This window comes from Ursus americanus, chromosome 36 (genome assembly GCF_024610735.1).
Source record: "Ursus americanus isolate L20-20 chromosome 36, mUrsAme1.1.p, whole genome shotgun sequence".
NCBI classification, from domain to species: domain Eukaryota; kingdom Metazoa; phylum Chordata; class Mammalia; order Carnivora; family Ursidae; genus Ursus; species Ursus americanus.
Genome location: NC_142162.1, coordinates 9,513,804 through 9,537,970, shown reverse-complemented (window position 1 = coordinate 9,537,970; position 24,167 = coordinate 9,513,804). Strand labels below are relative to the sequence as shown.

The 24,167-nt window shown below is 37.4% G+C and overlaps 1 protein-coding gene across 1 annotated transcript in view; it reads right to left on the bottom strand.

The window, feature by feature from the left end:
• UNC13C (unc-13 homolog C) overlaps positions 1 to 24,167 on the bottom strand; it is a 631,335-nt gene that overhangs the window by 246,105 nt on the left and 361,063 nt on the right. Inside the window, exons 17-19 of the mRNA XM_087859197.1 lie at positions 13,406 to 13,562; positions 3,759 to 3,827; positions 2,032 to 2,121 (exon numbers count right to left, since the gene is read on the bottom strand). Coding sequence (XP_087715323.1) covers positions 2,032 to 2,121; positions 3,759 to 3,827; positions 13,406 to 13,562 — 316 coding nt within the window. The remainder of the gene's footprint in view (positions 1 to 2,031; positions 2,122 to 3,758; positions 3,828 to 13,405; positions 13,563 to 24,167) is intronic.

The following is a 24,167-nucleotide window of genomic DNA, read 5'->3' as shown; positions in this document are numbered from 1 at the left end:
AACCGCTTTGAAAAAACAACTTGTCATTTCTCAGAAAGTTAATCATACCTTTATCAAATGACCCAGGAACCTCACTTCAAGGCAAGCGAAAGCTTCTGTTTACACTAATAATATGTAGGTAAGTATTTTAACAGTTTTATTTATAGCCCAAAGTAGGAACAACTCAAATGCCTGTAGTGTATACATAACCAAGGATTACTACTCAGCAATAAAAAGGAGTAAACAGCTGATACACTCAACAAGAGGGATGAACAGCCAATGTGTCATGCTATATAGCACATTATTTCATTTACAAGATGTTCTGGAAAAGCAAAACTATAGGGAGACAACAGATCGGTGGTCACCAAGGGCTGGGAGAGGGCTTGAGTATAAAGGAGCAGCCTGAGGGGATTCTGGAGGATTATGGAACGGTTCTGTACGTTGACTGTAGCGGTGTTTATACAACTGCACCGAAACTCATAGATGTGTACAATGAAGGAATGAATTTCACTGTCTGTAACCAGAAAAGAAAATGGGAGGATGAAATTTGTTCAAAAGATACAGGGAGATTAGACACTGGGAAGAAAACAAAGAGGATGATTTTGAGGAGTCTGGGTATTAAAGGAAAAGAGGAATTAGGGTGTAGCAGCTGGAGAAGGAAGTGGAGTCGATCACTGAAGAGAGTGGGGAAGACGGATGCACTGAGGCTTTAGAACTCAAGAGGGGATGAAATCAATCGCACAGGTGGAAGAGATGGCCTTTTCTAGGAGAACAGACAGCTAATCAATAGTAATAAACAAGAAGGAAGAGAGGACGGACACAGATGCAAGTATGTAGACAGATGGGGTGGGTGGGAGGAGCATGTGGTCTGAGCTTGAGGAAGCTCTCCAGCCTTTACTCCTGTTTTTTGCAGAATAGAAAGCAAGGTCCTCAGCTGGTAGTGAGGATGGTGGAGGAGGTGCTGTAAGTTTGAGACTTTGTTTCTAAGCACGACAAGGTTGGTGACTGAGGAATGGCATAGATATGTAGCACTTGCATAAGCAACCCCAATCTCACTCCCTTTTCCCTCCCGCAGTGCTGACGGCAGGCGTTGTCGCCTGTCCATAAAGTCACATCTCCCTCCGAGCCGGAGTGGAGGCTCACTATCATTCTGTACACACTGTTCCAGCTGCTGCTGCCAGACCAGAATGGATATAAATTCTATTTATCCCAGTCACCCAATTTAACTGTGATTTTAAGCCAAATGAATTTTATTTGAACTTTAAAAAAATCTAAATGATTGCTGATAGAGTATGGTTTTGTTTTCTGTCTCTTATATTATATAGTACCATTTTTAGTGCTTCTAGTGAAAACAATCATGGGCAACTGAAAATTATTTTTTTTCTGTACAGGAATTTTCTGAATAAACATAAAACTCTCTTTCAAAGAGCAAAACTTTTTTAGCCCATAGCCTGACAAGCAGTTTTAGGAAACAATTTACATGAATTGTCCTGCTAGCCAAATTATGATTGCAGAGAATTTGCTGTTAAAGCAGAGGAGCTATATCTAAAAAGAAATGCCTGCATAGTTTGGTAGATAACAGTTAGCTATACTAATGATTTAGGCAATCAAATCTATTCCTATGTAGACATTTCCAGGGCTGAATACAAGAGTTACCACAACTGGGGCAAACTTAAAAGAATCAGCTACTCTCCTGGGATGAAAAAGTCAGCAAGACATCTGAGTTAAAACTAAAATAAGTTAACTCGTTTCCATTTAGCATTCTTAGGGATTTTTTTTTTTTTAGTAAATGCCATGTTTATTTAAGATGGATTTAAGATAGATTTAATTTAAAACTACATTTGAGCCAAATGTATCAGAATATTTTAGGTGTTTAGGATAATCCCTTTTCAACACACCTTAGACTGGAGGATTCACTTAGCACTGGAAAAGGCATCACAGCATAATCACTGGGGTTGAACGGGAGCGATCAAGAGATGAGTAAAAACCAGACTTTAATGGGGAGTGAACGTGTTATGTCACAACAGGATAGCGACAAATAAAATAAGGTACCTTCATCCTAAAAAAGGTGATACTTGTTAGCAGGTCAACAGTTGATTTTAGGTCTTGCAGCCGTTCAGCGTTGCTGGCAGGAAAGTTTTCCTGGTTAATTAAGAAATAGAAAATGGGTAAATTATCAGCCTAAAGCTTGTGATGGGAAAATAAACTAAAACTAACTTTCTGGGAAAGAAAATGGGAAGTGAACTGTGAAAAATTATAAAAAATATTCCTAGAATAGTCTTAAAATATTTTATCATAAAACATAAAAAGTAGACAATTTGAAAACATTCTCTTAGTCTTAAAAAGCCACATCTTTCTATTTATTTCCACAGTGCAATAAAAATATACAAAAGAGTATCACTCATGCAGTGTTATCATTCATATTTGTTCATATAATAGTTTTGCTACTAAAAGTGGAGGGGACAGCATGCAGTTGGAAATATTTTTTATAATTTTCTCAAGATGGGTAATTTTTTTCCAAAAATACTCTGGGAACTTTTACATGTGCTACATTTACTTTGAGTCACAAAGAAACTCTTAAAAGTTAAAAGAAAAATCAGACTCCATGGCAGTGTCTCCTGGAAGTAACAGTGGATTTCAATAAGTTTATTAGTGCGATTTGGTGGAAATGTGATATAAAAGTGAAAACGTTCAGAGCTTTGAAGTAAAGGGAAGGTACAATTATGAAAATGTTTGATCTGAGGAATAATTTTCCCACTGAGAAATTTCTCATTTTAACACGCTTTCAAGATTGCTTTTTACAGAGCAATCAGAACCACAGGTCACTTTAAATATTTACGAACTCACGCAGGGTGAAGGGGTCCAAATGATGACAAATGAGGTGGCCTCCGGGCCCTTCTGGCCCCCAGATACCTTTTTCATTGCCTGTATAGCAGTTGTCTTCTACCAGTGTTGGCCCCAGTCCCAACGGGAAGGGTGGATTTGACAAAATGTGTATTATAATTCCCAGAAATAGGCAATTAAGATACCCATCAATAATGAACTAAAACATGAATGCAGAAGATCTACATACATGCAGATATGGAATGATGTTTGAAATAAAGTATTAAGTAAAGAATACAACAGTTATTACTACATATTTTTTGTAAATAAAATTTATAACTGTTTTGTAACTATGATTTTTTTGTAACTAACATGTATATTTACACACACACACGACTATATTTGTGTGTGTGTGTGTGTGTGTGTGTGTGTGTGTATGTATTTGTGTGTGTTTCACTTGGAGGTGAAGTATAGAAGCGCTGACAAGAACTCTGGACAGCTTCAAAAGAGCATACTGTACTGATTTAGGAAGAGTGAATTAAGCAGTGAGTCCAAGCAGGCATCTTAAAAGCTGGGGAAATATTAGCAGGATATTTCAGTAACAAGGGGTGAGATTTCAGGACTCTGCCACATGTCTACTTCATGGATTAGCTGCCACTCAATCTGATAGCTATTATAAAAATTACAAAATTAAAGCTACACACACACACACACACACACACACACACACACACACACACACACGTTACTACTGTAGGCTTATGTGGGGCAAGGTCCCTGAACAAGGGAGGTCAGCTTGCTTACTTAGGGGACTTTTTCAGTGTGACAGAACCTGAGATCCCAAGACCAGTATTTTTACTTTCCCATTACACAGTGGATGATTTTTTACAGTACAACAAGAAAGCATCTCAGCCAAATATGACAGTTTACCTTCAGGCAGGTAATTTTGTACATACCCTATACTTTGACAGGTCAATCCTTAAAGAGTTATGCAACTGGTCCAGTAGTTTTATGAATTTTTCCCTCTGTACAAAGCAAACACAAAATTAGGAAGAATGGAAATAAATGGTCATTCTAAATGCAGTCCTCACAACAACTTTTTGAGTTACTGTCTTCATTCTATAGAAAGAAAGGTTCGAAGATGTCAGTGATTGTCTAAGATGATAGAGCTGGTACGTGACATGCAGAGCTCTTTGACACCAAATCCAGACTCTTGCCAGTAAGCCACAGGGCCCCTCTGTGACGAATAAGAAAGTATCCAGAAAGTTGCAGAAAGAGTCCAGACAGCTGAATTGCCACCGTACTAATTCACAGCACTATGAGTCAGCAAGAAAAAATAATGACCCACCCCTCTTCCTACCCCCACACACCACAGTACCTCCTCAGAAAGAAATGATTGTTTTTTTAAATTTTTCCTACCTATGGAAGTGGGAATAGCTATTGTTCTCATCAAGAACAATTTCAAAAAACATTTTCCTTTTGGTGACAAGTACAGACTTCATAATCTGAAAGTATCAATCGCCTTTAACGTATGTGTATGATTTAGTGTTTTAAAAAAAGTATAAAAATATCAAGCCATTGATGCTTCCCTTTGAGGCAGTACCAGGGTTGGACTGACCTCTTCATAGGATGTGAAGATAAGGAGTTTGCTTATAAGTGTCAAGGATGAAGTTGTGTTGATTAAATAAAGTAAATAAGTTAGATAAGGTAAAAACATCAAAATCACACAAACTTTATAGGATAGACAATCCCCCATTCTGAGTCTCAGATTTCTAATCAAAAATGAAAAAAAAAAAAAATCCAAGAGCGGAAGTAAGTAACATTAAAGGTCTGAGTCTACATTACTATTCTGTAAATAAAAAATTGCATTTTGGAAGATATTGGCCAAAGTAGAAATTTTCCTAATACTTTCACATATAAGGTGGATTTATGGGGATCTAATTCATCCCTTGAAGTCACCGATTTTGATGAAGTGAGCGGAATATTAACAGGAGTTGATGAATTGTTCCTAAGTTGAAACTCCAATTTTCTGAATAAACTGCCTTTATCAGGTTTACACATCAGACAATAAAGCTCGATACTATCTCTGTGTTAACTCCCTGTGGAGGCAATGAAGGAGCTTAAGAAATGAATCTTGCCTTCAACATGCTTGCCATCTTGGTAGGCAGAGGAGACTCTTCAGTAAAGCTATTGAAAAATACAGATGCGTTGAAGGTCTTAGATTTTTCTTTCCCACTCTTCATCATACCTTTCCAGGGGACGAGGTGAACTATACTGTTCTTTAATTAAGCCCCATCCCACAACCACCTGGGTGAGTAGCTCTCAATCAAAATAGAAAAATTTAAGAATCACTACCATCATTGGTTTAGGCCTCAGCAAAGTTAATCACTCAATGTTTGTAAAGTTAACATGTTCGTGTCATGTCTTGGGATGCTTTATCTGACCTCTGTGGGTGGTACAAATCATCAAGACAGCTGACATGGCCCTAGTCATCCATGCTAATGCCCAAATCATTGGCCCTCTTATACCCACTAGGACTGACTGTTCTGGTTGTCTGCTTGATATCCATTTTTCCATTTTTCTTTACTAAAAGAACCTCATGAGTCATGTGTGCCCATTACGAAATACCTACCTTCCCAAACCTCTTTTCCTCTAGGAATGGCCACGTAGTATGACTTTGGCTAACGAGATGTATATAGTTTATTAAAGTGGATTGACTCAGCTAGCATATTGTCAATGAATTATCATTTGAAAAGATTCTAAAGAGTCTAGCAAACATTGTTGTATTAGTGTTTGCTCTCCAATTCTTTGTCAGACTTTTCTCCATCTGCCCTCGGTTTCTCTCCTTTCTCCCACCTGAAACTCAGACTAGACACAAGAAGGTAGGACAGCCGTGGGACCAGCAGATGAAAAGCTAAACAAGCAATTATGCCTGGTGCAGCAGGAAGCTGAGAGCCCCCACGCCTCCCCTTAGCCCTGTCTATCCGTCCTTTCAAAAAATTACAATCCTGAGCAGCTACACTAGCCTTGAATTCCTTATTACCTTTGGACTTGGGTTACACAGGAAAAAAAAAAAAAGTCCTATTTACTTAAGTGTGTTTCCTTCAGTGTGTTTCATGCAGCCTAACAGAATTCTGACTGATACAGATCACACATGTGGTCTTCCTAAGTCTTCGGTGCCCAGCTGGAAAATTTACATTCAAGGAACACAGAAAAATGTGGAGAAAACTACCAGGCCTGTTGTTGCTAAATCTCAAACAATATCAGACGATGTGAAATTAAAAGTGTGCTACTAATTGAATTTTCGATAGAGATTCTTTAAACAGCAGGACAGCTTGAAATTTAATTTTATTTGTCATATTTCTATTTAAGTAGAGTGACATTGCCTTTCTAAGAGCTGAGGAGGCCTCTTTCCTGCCTGGTGTGACCTGAGGAATAACAAAACACTGGGTGATTAAAAAATGACTCTCCCGAGGGACGTGCCCACAACATCTGAAATGGCCCTGTCACTCAGCTCTTCCTGTCAGGTAAGGTCTACCCGTGCCTGGGATTTGGAAGCGGGCCACATCCATCATAATACTGCTATCACGTATCAAAAACTTAGGTTTAGTTCACTGATAAGAATAACTCTAGACCAGGGGTCAGAAAATTATCTGGAAAGAGCCAGGTAGTAAATATTTTCAGCTTTGTTGCCTGTCACAACTACTAAACTCTGTCACGGCAGCACAGTAGCTCCCAGAGACGACGTACCGACAAATGGGCATGGTTGGTCTCCAATAAAGTTTTGTTTATTGGACAGTGAATTTTGAATTGCATATAATTTCATGTGTCGTAAAACAATAGTCTTCTTTTGATATTTTTTAACCGTTTAAAATGTGGAAACCAATCTTGCCTCCAGGACCCAAACAAAACCAGCTGGTTGGCTGGTTTTGGCTCAAGAGCACAGGGAGATTTTAAGTAGGGGGAGGCAGTTGTTACCCCACAAGTGCATTCAAATCAACAAGAAATGTCAACATATTGCCCTGGGATCCTGGGAACTGTAGAAGGGAAAGTCCTGATAAGGAAGGGGTGTAAAAATGTCTGCATCACCCTCAGCTTCTCTCTTCCATTTCTTGGTTTCTCGGTATCTCAGTATCCTTAGGTGTTTTTCTCGCTAACTTCTTCCAGCCCTTAAAAACTATCTTTTGTTTTAGTGTAACTAAGCTCAGAGTGAGCCCTAGCCTCTCCAGCTATGGCAATAGCCTCAGATTGTTTTCATTGCCTGTTTAACTCTCTCGGGTGCAATTTTTGCTTTGATATCACATATGAAAGAAATATAATAAATGTTTTCCCAAACTTGATGGGAGTCATTAAAATGTGTGTGGCATTATCGATGAATTGTGAAGTTAACAGAAACTTTTCTAAAACATCAAATTAAAAAGTTTGATCAACTCTGCTCAGGACTGCATTATCTTTTTTCCAATAAAAAATTATATTCCAGGATTTTCATCATATGAAGAAGTGATCAAAGAATCTGCAGTCAAAAACTCTACAAAAACTTTTAAAGAGATGTATCAGGAAGTTAATTAATGAAAATAGTATGTTGTTTTTCTGGAATTTGTAATGTTTGTGGTGTCATATTATAGTAACTTATAATTCATTGGGATTCGTTTTTTATTAGAAATGAATATTACTTTTCTATTGACAATTGGTATTCTTCTGAAAAAGAGTCCCATCAAATTACATAAGGTTTAGGCAGCACAAAACCTAGATCCACCTTTGCCCAGAACTAATCATTTGCCAAATTATAAAAGAAACCATTTCTTCTAATGTGTTTCCCACATACATTTTCTCCTTTGCCACATCACCTCATTTTCTCTAGGCCATCGTCCTTGTGCAGCGTCACTTTGCCCTGTCAGGACTAACACAGCAGCCCTACCACTAATTTCCATCTAGTCCTCCTGTGAGCAGGACCGGAACTGGTTGACTCATTCCTCCATTCCTCAGTGTGGCTTCCTGGAGTTCTGAGACTGGAAAACTAAGCACCATATTTGCCAAACTCCTTTGCAAGTTTATGCAATTATGTTAGTTTCTGCCTATTAGAGGCATGTGTACTCTTAAGTTTGGAAAGCAGATAGGAGATGGAGGCCCACTTTCTGCTTCTTGTTTTACTTCTGCTGCTAAGTCAGGTCCTGGAGACATCATTTCCCAGTCTCTGGTCGCGAGCTTTGTGGTTTCAAAAAGAGAGCTGCATTAGCAGAAGCAGCCTTCTGATTCCTCACCTTCCTGACGGTAAGTAAGCTCACAACTTCTCTTACAAATCAGTTTCACTGTGATATTTTGAGAATTATTACAGAAGAATCTTCCTCCAATCCTTCAAATGCTATTATAAGCATCTAATCCCCTGTGCCAAATCCCTTTCTACTTAAAGTTTCTAGGATGGTTTCTATTACTACACCTGAACTGCATCTGATACACATTCTCTCTCTCACCTCTACAATCTCTCTTCTACAGAGTTAACTTTCTAAATCGAAGTTTCTATCAGATTATACCCTAAGCTTCAAGAACGATGCCCAAACACCTCAGTAGGCTTTAAAGGCCCTCGACAATCTAATATCAACCCAATAGCACAGCTTCTTCTTATACTACCATCTTCTATTCTATTTGCCCTACTCAGTAGGCAGGCTACCTTCCACACACTGAACTTATTTTGTATATTTACTCTTGACTTTGCTCAAACGTCTTTCCAGTCCTAAGGTAGTTTCCCTACTACTTCTTGGACCTACTACTCATCCCTAAAGGCTCTGTTCCTTTTGTCAAACTTTCATGACCCCCTGAAAAGAATCAATCACTTGCTCCTCTTCATCTCAAAGCAAATTTGTAAGTATAACCTCCTTTGACACTAATTACATTTTGGGAGTGACTTGTGGTTATCACTACATATGGTTATGTGACTATCCCATCAATTTCAGAGAGTAGAGGCCACATTTATCTTTCAGTCCCTCCACTACCTGCTGTAGTGCCTTACGTGAGGTATCGCATGAATACGTATTGAATGAACAAGTGGACAAATAAAAGAACGTATGTAATGGCAAAGAAATATTTATTAGTATTAGTTTATTTATTTTTGCCCAACACTAGCTGGGTCAAAAGGGTATATATGTTAGGAAAAAAATAAACTAGATAAATATCGATTTTACTAGTAATTCATTATTTGCATTTTAAGGTAACTCACTAAATAAATTTTCTAAAGACTTTTCTTTAAAGTTGATATATTGAAACCCCAACTCATGGAGTTTTCTACCTCTCTGACCCTTGATCCACCTGTGGTGTTTTCCACACGCATGGGGATGTTTTATCCAAAAAGTTCTTTAATCTTCTTGACTCCAAGCAACCTTTACATTCAGTGGTGTGCTGCTAAATCATCTCTTTGAAAGAAAAATGCCTTGATTTTTAGCATTTGCCAATTTCCATTATGTTAGTATCCTCAATACTTCTGGTTTCAAGGACAGCTACGTTCAACATCTAACTTGTACTCTTCCTGAAAATTCAGCAGTCACTGCCTATGAGCAGGTTTAAGTAAAATACAGCTGTTTCACACTTAATTTTCAACAGTCTACTTCCAAGAACTACATATTGGACCCAAGATTTCCCCCTTTGAAATTTTAACTGAAATGTTTTACGTTCATACCTAAATCCTTTGTCTCTGTCTCTCCTGGCGCAACTTCTCAAACCGAGACCCCATGGTGAAGCACTTCAGCTTTTCTCTTGACAGTCTCCTCTATGTACCAATTCACTCACCCTTCTACTGCCTCTTCTCTATAAAATTTCAACCTGGAGTCAATCCAATCTTCTGCAATATCTGTTACATGAGTATCAGAATGCTGCAAAATTCTGAGAAAATCTCACAGCACATGCATTGTTATGACAATGTGATTTATGCTTCTCAACATCAAACGAGACCTTTAGCTTTACTAGGAATGCCTCTGACATGGCCCTGAAACATTTCTCTTTCTATTCCCTTTGGTAACTTATCCAAACCTGTCATAACCTCCTTCACCTCCTGCATCTGTATCATAGCCCCTGTCTTGTAGATGAGCATTTCCTGTTCTTGTAGACAACCACAGAGATTAGGGGAATGGTGTATGACACCCTAGCTTTTCACTTCAATACCAAAAGGTCAGAGTTCTCTGCAAGGACACTTATACTATTCCTGAAAGTTCAGAAGGGCACTTGTCCTTTCTTATCCTTTCGTCCCCTTGACTACCTTTTCTTCTTTCTCCTCTGTGATGTCACTGCATCACATGTTCTCTATCTGATAAATCTGCAACTTCACTGTCACAACTTTCCTGATAATCTATAAACATGTTCCAATTTACCTTATTAAATAAAAAAAATCCCTACTCAACCAGGAAAAATAAAATCTTTTTCATCTTCCCTTAAACCAATCTTTCCCTTTTCATTCCTGTTCCTTAACAAAATAGTCTTTCCTCAGTCATATTTGCCCTTTCATTCTTATGTTTATTACAAAAGTAATATAAATATAGGAAAGTTTTACAATGTCAATATAAAGATGAATATAAGGCAAAACAACAAAATAGTAGCTGTCATCCCACCAGGTGGCTGTATCATTGGCATTTTGGCACATTTCCTTCGGTCTTATTTCTAAACCAGTTGTGTGTGTTGTTTTCAATGTTGCAATTAGATTGTTTATAGAATTAATTTTTCCCCCATTTATCATTATATCATGGACAGTGCTCAATTTTATGAACTTTTCTTTAAAAACATGATTTTTAGTGATCGCATATTTTAGTGAATAAATGAACCTAATTTACACAACTATTCATCTCTGCCATTCACTGAAGGACCCAATGAAATTAGGCTTCAATGTCAGCAGCTTCACTAAATAATTACCCTTCTTGTTAAAGGAGTCATTTATTTCCCCATCTTACTTGAATTTTTTTGCAACAGTTGACAGTCTTATATAGTTTCCTTTTCTTAAAATAGTTTTCCCTTATCTTTCATAATATGACCTTGCTTATAATTTTCATCCAATTTATCCAACCATTTTCCTCAAATGTTTGTTTGTCTTCTTCACACCCAAGTATTCTGTCCTTTTCACTTCATTCTTGAACGTTTTTCATCCAAACCATGACTAGAAATAACAACTGTACACAAAAATGTCTGAATTGTAGCAGTGATGGTTTTCTTTTCCCAAGTATGTGTTTGCTTACAATCCTCATAAGTAAGAAAAGCTTCTTCCACTGGCTTATTATCTGGATACTCTAAGTGTCTGGGTTACACCTTTGAGAAGGATGAAGAAGGACCAATATAATGGTGTTCTCGAGTTAGAAGCAACAGATCAGATTCAAAATTCAGGTAAATAAGAACCTTAGGCCCTAAACTGGAAGTGGGAGACATTATACTTAGATATATATGACTGAGAAAATACCATTACTTTCAATACATAGAGAAAAATACAGTCACATTTATATACCAAATCATCAATTTATCAAAATGTAGTTTGAGGGGGAAAAACTTTTTTTTTTGTCCCTCTTCTACAGTAAGTTATTTAACTTACAAAATAAAGTTTTTATAATCGTGTTGTCACTGAAAGGTAGTGAAATCAATTTGGTTTTTCTTCTTTGGGTCAGCAGGAAGTTTTTTTTTTTTTTTCTGTTTTTTTTTTTAATGATTTTTTATTATATTATGTTAGTCACCATACAGTACATCCCTGGTTTCTGATGTAAAGTTCGATGATTCATTAGTTGCGTATAACACCCAGTGCACCAGGTCAGCAGGAAGTTCTATCTCATTTTCCTCCAGGTAGATTTTATGACGGATATTAATCATATAGACACATCTTTTTCAGAGCTACAAAGGCTCAGTGTTCCACAAGGTTGGCTTATTCTCTACAAGGTGCCCAGGCAGAATATTAAAAGCAAAACAGTTTCAGAACACTGAGTGCTTTATGTTACAGGTAAAATCTCAAGACAACCCTATTATTAAGATGAGGTTTTTATAACAAAACTGTTCTGATGGTCTGTTATTAGTTATAATATTGTTTTGTTGAGCTGGCCAGGGAATGTTCTTTGGTCCTGGCTCTTATAAGACTCAATGTGTCTAACAGAAATACTAGATGGTATGCTGTTTATACGGTAGGTAGGGCAGAAATGAAATCCTCACACCTGATACTTATAGAGTATTTTCAACTTTTATAAACTGGCTTACTATATTTTACTTCATTTGCTCTTCATCTTCAATTTGAGGAACACATTAAAGAGATAGTTGTTATCTTCATCGACAGATTGAGAAATTGAGGTTAGAATGAATGGACCGGCTTGCTAAATTTGAATTCAAACTCAAATCCCATGACTCCTAACCCAGATAGTGTTTTCTTATACTAATACTTAATTTGATTTGTCATTAAATAACAATTACTTTTTCCTTTGATTCATTCCAACTCATCTCATGCCTTACATGGATTTTCTTTCAGATGAAAGGAACAGAAAAAACATACACAGCAGCACATTTTTCCCCCTAAAGTTTTTGCACGCTTATTTGCTGAGTCTCATTCATTTCTACTCTATGACATATACCCCCAAATTTAATTTCTAACAACATAATCAATAACAAAAATCTATCCAGTGAACCAATTTAGAAGTACAGTGGGATAAGTAACTGTGTTGTCATAGAAATCATTTTTCTACAAGGGATCTTAGTTTCATATATACACACACACGAGAATAAAAATACCTGTCTCATAGGGTTATTGAACAGAGCTACCGCCTACCCGGTGCCCTAGTCAAAATCGTGGGGATCTCTCCAGACGGCTTTCCCTTTCCTTCCCCATCCACATCCCCAAAGACAACAAATGCAGTTGATTCTATGTCATGGCAAGCTCTGTAATCTGTCCTTCCTTCTTCATCTTCACTAATTTTGTCTTAGTTTAGATCTGCACAACTTTACTGCAGTTACTATTAATTTATAGCCTATTTCCAGTCTTGTCAATTTCAATTTAATGAGGCTTATAGAGAATGAGTTGTAGTGACAGGTGCAACAGCTAAATACTTGAGTTTCCTTGGGATAGCTGCATTTCTACTTTCCAATGCATCCTTGATGTATTTGAATACCTCAGGTGGACAGTCTTAATTAGCTTAAGACTCATTATACACTTACTATGTTTTATTTAGAAGATGTGCTGGTATCTATCAATACCAGTAAAAATCACCCGGAGGTATAAATGGAGCCTAATAGACTCCAGAGAAGTCAACCAAACTCACATTTACCAGGGAACAGCATCTGAAATGGTGAATCCTAAATCCACATACATGGAGTAAGTCCTATAAAATCCCAGTATTCTTTCAGAAAATTTATGTGTGTCCTCCTTGGAAAAGGTCATTCCAGATAGGGAGACTTCATTCCATGAAGATGCCTATTGACTGCCAAAGTTATTTTACAGGGTATGTTCCCAATGAACTTTTAGCTTCTGCCCATTATACTAAAAGATATTCCCTAAGATACGCCTCCTGCAGTAAGATCCCAAGAATATCTGGAATCCAAAGTCTGCTGAAAACGTAACTCCCATAAGCTAGTAGGAATTTGAAAGTCCAAAAACACTTACACCAAAGTTGGTAGCGGCAAATCGATCTGAAGCAGAAACCTGTACATTTGTTGAAACTGTTGTGTGAGCATAGAAAGCATTTATATTCGCCAACAAGGTGCTCATGACAGCAGGGACACCAGGGCACATGTATTTAGAAGACAGACATGAAAAGTGCCTACAAGACAAAAACATTAAGCACTTTTAAAACAGAAACCAATTAATTCATAACAGCGTACTCTCTAACGTCAGCAATTACTTCCTTAACTACGTCTATGAAAAAGAGAGAAAACTCCCACAATCTCTACTAAATGAAGGAGAAAGGAATTTCAGCTTTTAAAAATTTCTCATTCACAAATGTGAAGTGGTTTAATTAGAATGTGATCTGTCGCAGGGATGAGTGCGTGATTCCTCCCAACCGTGGGAGTGCTGTGTGTACTCACCGAAAGGGCAATTTCCAGTGGAATCCAGCATTGTTGGGAAGCAATTACATGGGAGTGTCCCCTTCTCTGGCAACTATGCCGTTGCTTACATCGGTACCTGAAATGCTGTATTTCAACCAGTATGCCCTCTCATTCTTGGATTCCTATCACACTGATGAAGCGAGAGGCTCTCCTTTCATCACACAGCTACTGAACAAGTGAACTTAACATCTGACTTGAGTCCGGTTTCTGGACTTTTGCCGTAAGAGTACCTTCCAGAAGCAGTTCTGTTTTCCCAGCACTTTGCGAAACCAGGGTTTAATAAGGCAAACAGATGAATAGTGAAGACAGATTGAATTATGCCAGCTCAATGCTTAAAGACCATTTCTTTTAAACCTTGAATAATAGTATCATTCACAGACTTCAGAAGCATCAAGTGTTCAGCTCTGTTACTTCCCTCAAGAAAACCTGTTTCATTTGAACTATAACAAAAGACTTGAAAATTGAAAGCACAGCTTATGACAAAAGTGAAAAGATAAAACATGGAGGAAAGAAATTTTCGGTATGTAATCTGATCCTATTTTGCTCTCATACGTCAGTAATTTATCCTCTACTTAGGCGTCTCTGAATTCTGTATTACTGACCTCAAACACAGAATGTACAAACATGAATAAATGTCCTGAATGACACCTCAGAAGAAGTGGATGATGGTCCTGGAAATGGTGGCTTCTCTTAGATCTCAGCCACGCCACTCACACAGCTTGTCATAATACTAGCTGATAAAAGGTCAAAGTTTTAAATGCAGATCTTTGAGGATTATGAACAACAAAGCATGACGTGGGAGTTACATGATGTTTTGCTATTTATCCCTAGAAATACATTATCACGGATAGCTTCTTTTAGGTAAATGATACCTATTTCAACTTTATTATACACTAATTTAGTTATAATATCTATTAAGAATATCACAAACAATATAAAGATATTAAAAATAGAAATTAAACTTCTAAACACTATATCTTTTTTTTTTTTTGAGCAATTCACAAATAACGAAATTTGTTAGACCCAAGTTAGAGGTTAAGAGTTGAGCAATATGCAAGACCTAAATGTAATAGTACAGGGGATGGCACAAGGAAAATATACGTACGTAGAGGAACAACAGTTATAGAAACATCAGTTGTCAAAATAAATTGGTAAGAAACTCAAAGACCAGAACATGCATCATATATTTAAAGTGATACTAGAGGTCACCAGGATGAATAAATAATCTTGTTCTTGGTTTTAAATAAAGGATCTATGTCTCCCTAATGCAGCCAAGTGTTACATAGTATTTAAATCTAGTTGCTGCCATCCTCTGACTTTTGGTGCCTAATGAGATTGGTAACAGTTTAGCAGGGACTTTAAGCAGAAATAATGGAGAAACATAATAAATATTCTGAAGGCGCTTCTAGTGTGAATTCTGCAGGTGAAATTGGAAGTTTTATAATGAAGATGACACAATTATTGAACAATGTTCATTGCTTATAAGCCATCTGAGGGGGAAAATGAGCATAATATGGGAAGGCTGGGGATATAAACAAGCAAGCTTTGCCTCTTTTACACTTTGAGTTGGTGAGCCAATGTTTTTGTTTTTGTTCTTTTTTATAAAAATTTCTTATTATGTTATGTTAGTCACCATACAGTACATCCCAAGTTTTTGATGTGAAGTTCCATGATTCATTACTTGCACATAACACCCAGTGCACCATGCAATACATGCCCTCCTTAATACCCATCACCAGCTTATGTTTTAATGATGGAAATGCCCTATGAAATTGTGGCTTTGGGGGCTTTGAGAGATGTAATTCTTAGTTACGTAGTTTAACGCAATCCTTGCTATGTACTTATCATTAATGTTAATACATATTCATAAAATCAGAAAAACAGTAAAACATAAACTGGTTTTTATACTTTAAAGTTTTGCAGCAACATGGACAGGACTGGAGGAGATTATGCCAAGTGAAATAAGTCAAGCAGAGAAAGACAATTATCATATGGTTTCACTCATTTATGGAACATAAGAGATAGGGAGATCAGTAGGAGAAGGAAGGGAAGAATGAAGGGGGGGTAAACAGAAGGGGGAATGAACCATGAGAGACTATGGACTATGAGAAACAAACTGAGGGCTTCGGAGGGGAGGGGGATGGGAGATTGGGATAGGCCAATGATGGGTATTAAGGAGGGCATGTATTGCATGGAGCACTGGGTGTAATATGCAACTAATGAATCATGGAACATTACATCAAAAACTAAGGATATACTTGTATGGTGACTAACATAACATAATAAAAAATTATTATAAAAAAAGTTTTCTTCAAAAAATACCTTCAACTTAAAGCTAAATGGTAGGATTATAATACTTTCTCTAATTAAACTTATTAGAAATAGAATTAGAACTGACTGTGGTGTTTTTCTATTCTTTAACATTTCATCTATTTTTTTTAATATATATATTAAAGGCATTTGGCCAGAGTACTCTCCCTTCAATAACTACACATTTATTATCTTTCTGGAACTATTTTTTGTGACAGGAACCTAGAGTTGATTAAAACATGCTCCTGTGTAAAATAAGCATACCCTAATTGAGAGGACACACATTAAACACTGATTTTCCCATGTAAGAGAAAGTGCTATTACAGAAACATGTAAAAGTTTGGGTGCTGTTACAGAGGTATCCATTGGATAGAGGAAGTTAGGAGGCCTGGAAACGGAGGGTACGGGTTCAAAGGCTGATCGGAGCCCACTAGTGGTGAGAAAACAGGGGGGAATGTCTGAGCCAAGGTCTTGAGGATTAGAGTTCATGTAATGGCCACGGAAGAATTAAGAGTTTAGTGTCTCTAGAAGTTGGTCCAATAAATATTTATTCTAAATGTGAGTTACTGTGTTAGGCATTGGATATATAATAATGAATCCACTTACAGACCAATGGGAGAATTACTCACACAAGAAATGTAATACAATTATGCAAAAGTTATGAGAAAGAAAAGCCAAACAGAGTGCTAAGGGAGAGTAAGTTCGAGAGGGCATATTGGGCGCTGGTGGGTCTCAAAGTGAGGCTGGGCTAAGAGTTAATGCATGACTCGGAGACTGCCAAACCAAGCATAGGGCTCGCTGTCACAGATAGATAAAAGATGCATTCCAGAGGAATGGAAAACTAAAAACCAATGCACAGTGGGGGAAAAAATATTGTGTACAGTGAACCCTAGCAATTTTAGGTTGGTGGAGCCCAAATTTCCCAGAGAATATCCTATGTTTGGTCTGATCAAAGACAAGGTTAGGGGGTATGTAGGAGAGTTTCGTGAAATATGTTAGGCAAGTTGGACCTATTTTATAGATCAAAGGACTTTTTCACACAAAACTCAAAATCTTAGAATGAAGTAAAAAAAAAAAAAATCTCCAAGGAACTCTAGCTGTTTACATGGATGGAAAGTACCATCATCAGAGTTGAATTTTAAATATACTAACTTGGTAGGGAGGAGACTTCAGGAGAATGGGTTTAAAGGTGGTGAGACTGAAGAGTCCAGTTAGGAGGCTATGCAGGGAAGAGATGGAGGGTGTCAGAACTAGGGTAGTAGCTGTAGAAATATGAAGGAGGGAATGAATTTGAAAACGCTGAGAGAAGAAAAACTGTCAGGACTTGGTGACTGACGAGGAGTGAGAAGTAGGGAAGAGAAATGGTTAAGTTCCTTGGGGCACCTGGGGGGCTCAGATGGTTAAGGATCTGCCTTTGGCTCAGGTCATGATCTCCAGGTCCTGGGATCAAGCCCCATGTTGGGCTCTCAACTCAGTAGGGAGTCTGCTTCTCCCTCTCCCTCTTCCCCTGCTTATGTGTGTGCGCGTGCTCTCTCTCTCTCAAATAAAAAAATCATTAAAAAAAAAAGAGAGAAAAGAAATGGTTAGGTTCCAAGTTTTCACTTTGGGTAACTGGTACCTCTCCCAAGTGAGCTAGGAACTAAGAAGAAAGGCACTGTAGGGTGGGGATTATATGTTGAGTTTGATCTTAAGGTGCTTGTAGAGGTTTCACAGAAGAATGTCCACCAGGTTACTGAATACCTGAACTGGACACTTAGATGTGGGGGTCACCAGCATGTTGGAGTCAGTCAAAACTGTGATAAAGGACAGATCATCCAGGACCATTATGAAGCATGACAAGAGAAATGCCAGGGCTTAGAATCTGGGAAACACCAATATATAAGGGACTAGTGAAAGGAAAAAAAAGGCGGGGGGGATTCTATGATTGGGGCCAAAGGGGGAAAAAAAAAAACAGATGGGTAAAAGGAAAGGCAGAACAATGGAATCAGGGAAACCATGAGATTGGGAGGTTTGCAGGTAAAGAATAATTAATGCTGTTAGGTGAAGTGAGAAAGTTTTTTAAGGACAGAAAGTAGACTATTGGACTTGACAAACACACATCATTGCGACCATAACAAGATTAATGTTAGTGGAACGACAGGAGTTTGCAGTAAGAGGAAACAGGATGAAAAGCGAGGAGGTGCCAGGGATGACCAAGGCAAAGTGGGTCAAGGCCTGAGTCTGTTGGTCTCCAGCTAAAGAGTTTTCACATTCTCACGGGGACTGGATGGAGTTGGTGGATTTCTGCAGCGGCAATTGACATTATCAGACAAATTTGGAAAGATGACTCTGAAGCAGTGTAAGGATAAGTTGAAATGAGTAGGTATTGGAAACAGAATAAAAACAATTTAGGAAGATACAGAAGCAAAAAAAATGACACTTCTGCCCTGCTTCCAAAATGACAAAGCACTTCACATACTACAGTCAGGAAGGACCAAAATAATCTTAAGATAATCAAAAACTCACAGAATCACACTGTTTCTGACCTCCAAGATATAAAACCTTGAATATTTCTCTGAAACCTAAAGTTTCTAACAGAACAATTTTGAACTTGGTTTTACTCATTTTATATCTGAAAATTTATTATGACCTCTGAAAATATGGACACCAGCTTGATGTCCCACCAAGAGTAGCACAAGAATTCCATGTAAACTAGGTAACCTTAGGTATGTTATATTTTTGCTTTTTTTTTTTGCCAGTGCTTTTGAGGTCTACCTATGTGCTGTAATTAAACACTTCTTTTCCTTTTCTAAAGATTTCTTTGAGAGAGTGAGTGAGCGTGGGGGACAGGGACAGGAGAGAGAGAGAATCCCAAGCAGACTCCCTGCTGAGTGTGGAGTGAGGCTCAATCTTATGTCCCTGAGATCATGACCTGAGCTGAAACCAAGAGTCAGATGCTTAACCAATGAGCCACCCAGGCGCCCCTATTTTCTTTTCCTTCTTAAGGTCACAGAGCAAGTAAAGTGATTCACAATTGGACTTCAGGCAATATAAGTTTAAAACCATCTCTCTTAAACATTAGAGTACATATTTCTCTTAATTTATCCTCCTCCTTCTCTCTTCAGTGTTGTGTGTTACTTGCACATGTATCTGTTCCTTTCAGCATGTGTCTAGTTCACGCTTGGTATCATCTTATTCAGCCTGTCTCTAGCATAGTGTTTTCTTGTACACAGGAGTTGACCAATGTTTATTAATGAAAAGAAAAACAATGTGAGCCAAAGGTATTTATGTAGAGTTAGAGTATACATGGCATGTGGTTGGTTACCTTGAGTATGACAGTTTATCAAAACAGGTAATTGCTTTGTAAACGTTTGTGGAAGTGCATAACAGTTAACAGTAATGACGACAATAACTTTGAAGGTTAATAGCATTCTGCTTATAACCGCTATATATTTTAAATTTTCCAGAGCATTGGGCATGTATTCATCTTAGAGGATAGACAGAAATACTTTACTTTCTGATTTAAATTTAACTGAGTTAATCTCTGGGGTATGATAGGTGGTAGCTAGCTGCATATGATTCATCCCTTGAAACATCCCATGGAAATACCAGAGAAAAACAAAAAAGAATGTCAAGTCATAAAAGCACTAGACATTAGAGTACCCATCAAAGATTTCCCAGTATCTGGGAGGTCTTTGCCTAACTTCAGGGCAGATGGCTGGATTGAGAGATGTTCAGTGGCTGACTAGTGTCTAAACTCCTAAAATATTAACCTGACTAGAGAGGAAATGGGAGAGGATATTTCTAGCAACCATACAGTGTATACCCTGTATCTGAGATTGGGGCCTCGGCTGCTGGCCAGCAAGGCTGTCAACACTTCCCTATTCCATGCTAATGGCTTCTCAAGACAGTAGAGAGCTGTCTCTTGTTTCCCACACCTACTCACTCTATATCCATTAAAGAGTATACAACACCCAAGATTGCAATACAGCTTGTGTAACAGGGAACAGGCAATGGGATTTGAAGCTAGTTAGAAAAAAAGGGCTGGAAGAACACCGGGAACAGTATATCCTGGGGATTATATATAATCTTCAATGTTTAACTTCCAGCAAGACAAGAGTTCACAACTTGTTTAGATTATCCAGGGGAGAAAAAAAATCCAGCTCTTATGTATGGAGAACCCACCAATAGGAGCAGGTTAATCTCTCTCCCCAATCTAAAGGAGAGCTGCATTTAAATAAAGTCATGGGAAAGGGTGGAACATTTTTGGAGGCTTGGCTTCCAGTTTAAGATCTTCAGGTGAATGCTGACAATACCTAGGTGGTCAAAAAATACTGGTTCAAAGAAACTCTGTAAGTTTCCAAACAAGCAAGATGCAAACATCTTTACATATTATTTTAACATACACACATGCATGTACACACATGCACACATAGGTATATAGCAAAAGAACCAAAAATATGGCAGGAAATACTTATCAACTAAAATCATCACAAAGTTCTCTCTATGTAGAGCTACAGATTTTTGTAACTTAAAAAATACACTTTGTATTTTTAAAATAATTTACCATTAGCATGTTTTATTACCTTAATTGGAAAAACATATATAAAACATATATATATATTTTTTTTAAGATTTTATTTATTTATTTGACAGAGATAGAGACAGCCAGCGAGAGAGGGAACACAAGCAGGGGGAGTGGGAGAGGAAGAAACAGGCTCATAGCAGAGGAGCCTGATGTGGGGCCCGATCCCGGCACGCCGGGATCACGCCCTGAGCCGAAGGCAGACGCTTTAACCGCTGTGCCACCCAGGCGCCCCTAAAACATATATTTTAAATGTTAACTCAACTTTTGCCCTATTATTGATTTTATAAGTCTCTTTGTCACTTTTAGCATGAAACAAAGTAATCCAACACCATTTAAAATTTTTCTTTGATTGACTAAAGTAAAAATTTCTTTATATTTTTTAAAAAATATAACTTTGAAGTACTATATATAATGTAAAAGTGTATAACCTATATTATTCTTTAAAATACTATTAAACGAGATTTTTACAGAAGTCAACAACAAATCACCCATAAAATGTTTTTTCCTTTCAAAATTTATCATAGACCTAACCAGTTTCCCATTAATGTGTAGAGGCAAAAAAAATTACTATAAAATCACTGTAAAATAGATACCACTTTGGTTTCACTAAATAAAATATATTTAGACTTAATTTTGGAGATATTAATGGAATGATTTTTCACTCATGGCTACCTAAGGCAAAATACAGAGATTAGACTGGTGAAGATGTGGAAATCAAAGGAGAACAATGAAAAAACCCAGGATTTCATTTAATGCTAGTTTTCATTTCATTAGAACTTTACATCAGTTTTAATATCAAATTAGCCTTACAATGGTGTTTTCCTTGTGAGCTAATTAAAATTGTAAGCAATAAAATTTTCATTGTCTCGTAAACGAAAAAGGTAAATAGATTAAAGTCATAAATATGGTCCTCCTTAATTTGGTTCAAATTAAATTGAACATGTCTCAATATATCTAAAAATTAAAGATATAATAATTATCACCTCTTAGAACTCACATTACAATGTTCTTAAAACAAGTGACTTGGGCGTTAATCGTGACTTAGAATACTAAGATTAAAAGTTTAAGCATTTGAAAAAAAGTAAGCATTTGATATTAATTTTAAAAATAAGGCACTAAAATTCAGAATTTCCACATTACTCTTATGAATAGAGCCTTTTTTCCCTGGTTGGTAAAAATACCTGTCCTTTTTTTTTTTTTTTTTTTTTTTGAGATGTGGGGGGGAGGGGGAGAGAGAGAGAGAGAGAGAGAGAGAGAGAGAGGGAGAATGAATCTTAAGCAGGCTCCACACTCAGCGCAGAGCCAGATGTGGGACTCAATCTCACAACCCTGAGATCATGACCTGAGCCGAAATCAAGAGTCGGACGCTTAATCAACAGAGCCATCCAGGCACCCCAACCTGTCCTTTTCTAGAAACTGTGACTAGGATCATGGTAAGTTACAGATGGTACCTCTTCGTACCAAACAATAGTCTACATTGAACTTTCCATTTCACATTCACTTTTAACCTAAATGGTAAATGATCAGGCAGTCAATATTATCAAGGAAATAGTAAGCATCAAAGTATACATTTCTTAGATGATGGAAAAAAAGAAAAAAGACAAATTTTGAAGAAGGTATTAATCAGGGTTAGAGATTACACATCTTGGAAACCTTGAAAAAAATGGTCAGCAAATTGCTTTTTTGGTATGTAGGGTAGAAAGAGGGATTCTGGTTGGCCAATTTAGAGTTACAAGTACCCTGGCATAGGCATGATTCACTGGAAGCCTAACTCTGTTCTGTGACCTTAGAAAAGTAACTTTATCACTCCTGGATTCAGTTTCTCCATCTTTGAAAAGATCTAATCCTTCCAAGCTTTAACATGCTATGCATCTCTGAATACAGATAACTGGTTGTGTCCAGCCATAAACATTACTTCCTCCCATCATCAACATTTGATTCTACTGGAGCCCATGGTTAAGAAGGATGGTCAGAAAGCAGGGGACAAGGGAGTCATCTGCTGGCATCCTTTGCTCCTTGGGAGTTGTCAGCTAACAGGCTTCTACACAGTCTTCAATTTGCAAAGCACTTCCCTCTGACTTTCTGTGTGCCTCTTCTTTATGTGTGGTTATTGCCAAGGTGACGTTTCTTGCTTCTAAGCAACTCCTTGAAAATCAATTCCTTTTAAAGGCTATAGTTTCAATGCTACTTATATTGTTCTCAGAGGGAGAGGGAAAACAGGATTTAAAGTACAATTAGCAATCTAAAACAACTGAATAGATCCTTGCAGCAAACCACCCCTTTAAAGTACACCTTCAAATAAAATAGGTCAAAAGGACTATTGTAATCTCTGAAAACGCTAACATTTCCCGACACAGACACAACTGAAAACAATGTATTAATAATGTTTAAATTACCTGACTTTGCTTTTTGAAGAAAATGGGGTTAGTGTCAAACCAATTTAACAAGTGGAATTTCAGCTTCATGGGAAAAGTTAGATTAACAAACTCAAAAAGATGATGCTTAAATTGCCAATAATGAGACAGTTACTGATATGCTTTCAGCTAAAACAATTGCTACAACATTATCAAGCATTAATTCTCAAATATTATTTGCAAAATGTTGGGAAGTCACGTGTATTTCAAATTATACATCCGATCCAATTCACTTGTTATTGTTTTGTAGGTATCACGATGGGTGAGGAGCGGGGAGGGAAGGACAATCTAACTCACATGCCTTTGCAGGGACAATTGTCCCTAATCACATCATCTTGTAGTTTTCAAGGGATTGAAATGCCCTTGATTCAAAAGATTTAAAGATCAATTTTTTTTTATATATAAAACTAAGAGCAGGGTGATTGGAAGGAAGCACCATAAAGACAACAATAATTTTTAGGTCCTTTGGAGATTTCAGAGAAACAATACAAGATGAAAGGAAAGCCTATCTGTATTCTAATGTCAGAAATACACTAAAACAGTATTTATCACATTTGCTCCCTAAAATTCAAAATAGCACGCATTTCGGTGATTGCATACATGCTTGTCACTACAGAGGGGGTCAAACGCTTAAGGATCCACTTTCTCTTTTGGCAAAAAGCATAACTTTTCATAGATGCTATGGATTGCTGGAACTCAACTACAGAGTGTGAGGGCAGTGGTGGGAGACAGGAAAGTAAGGAAATGTGTAGGGTTTGGAGAAATGGTGGAAGTTGAAGAGCAAGTAAGGCTGGGACCCTCAGGCTGACCATCAGCTTTCTCTGACACCTCTCCCCATCTGTGCCCAGATTTGGTCGCTTCATGTCTATGCTCTTACAGTACCCATGTATACCTCAATTATGCTGTCTTGTTATTTAATTTCTTCTTCCTCTTTACTCTAGATCAGAAGCTCACTGAAGCAAGAGATATCTTTTACTGCTATATCCTAATGTCCTATATAAATCCTCATACTTAAATACTCAGAATGT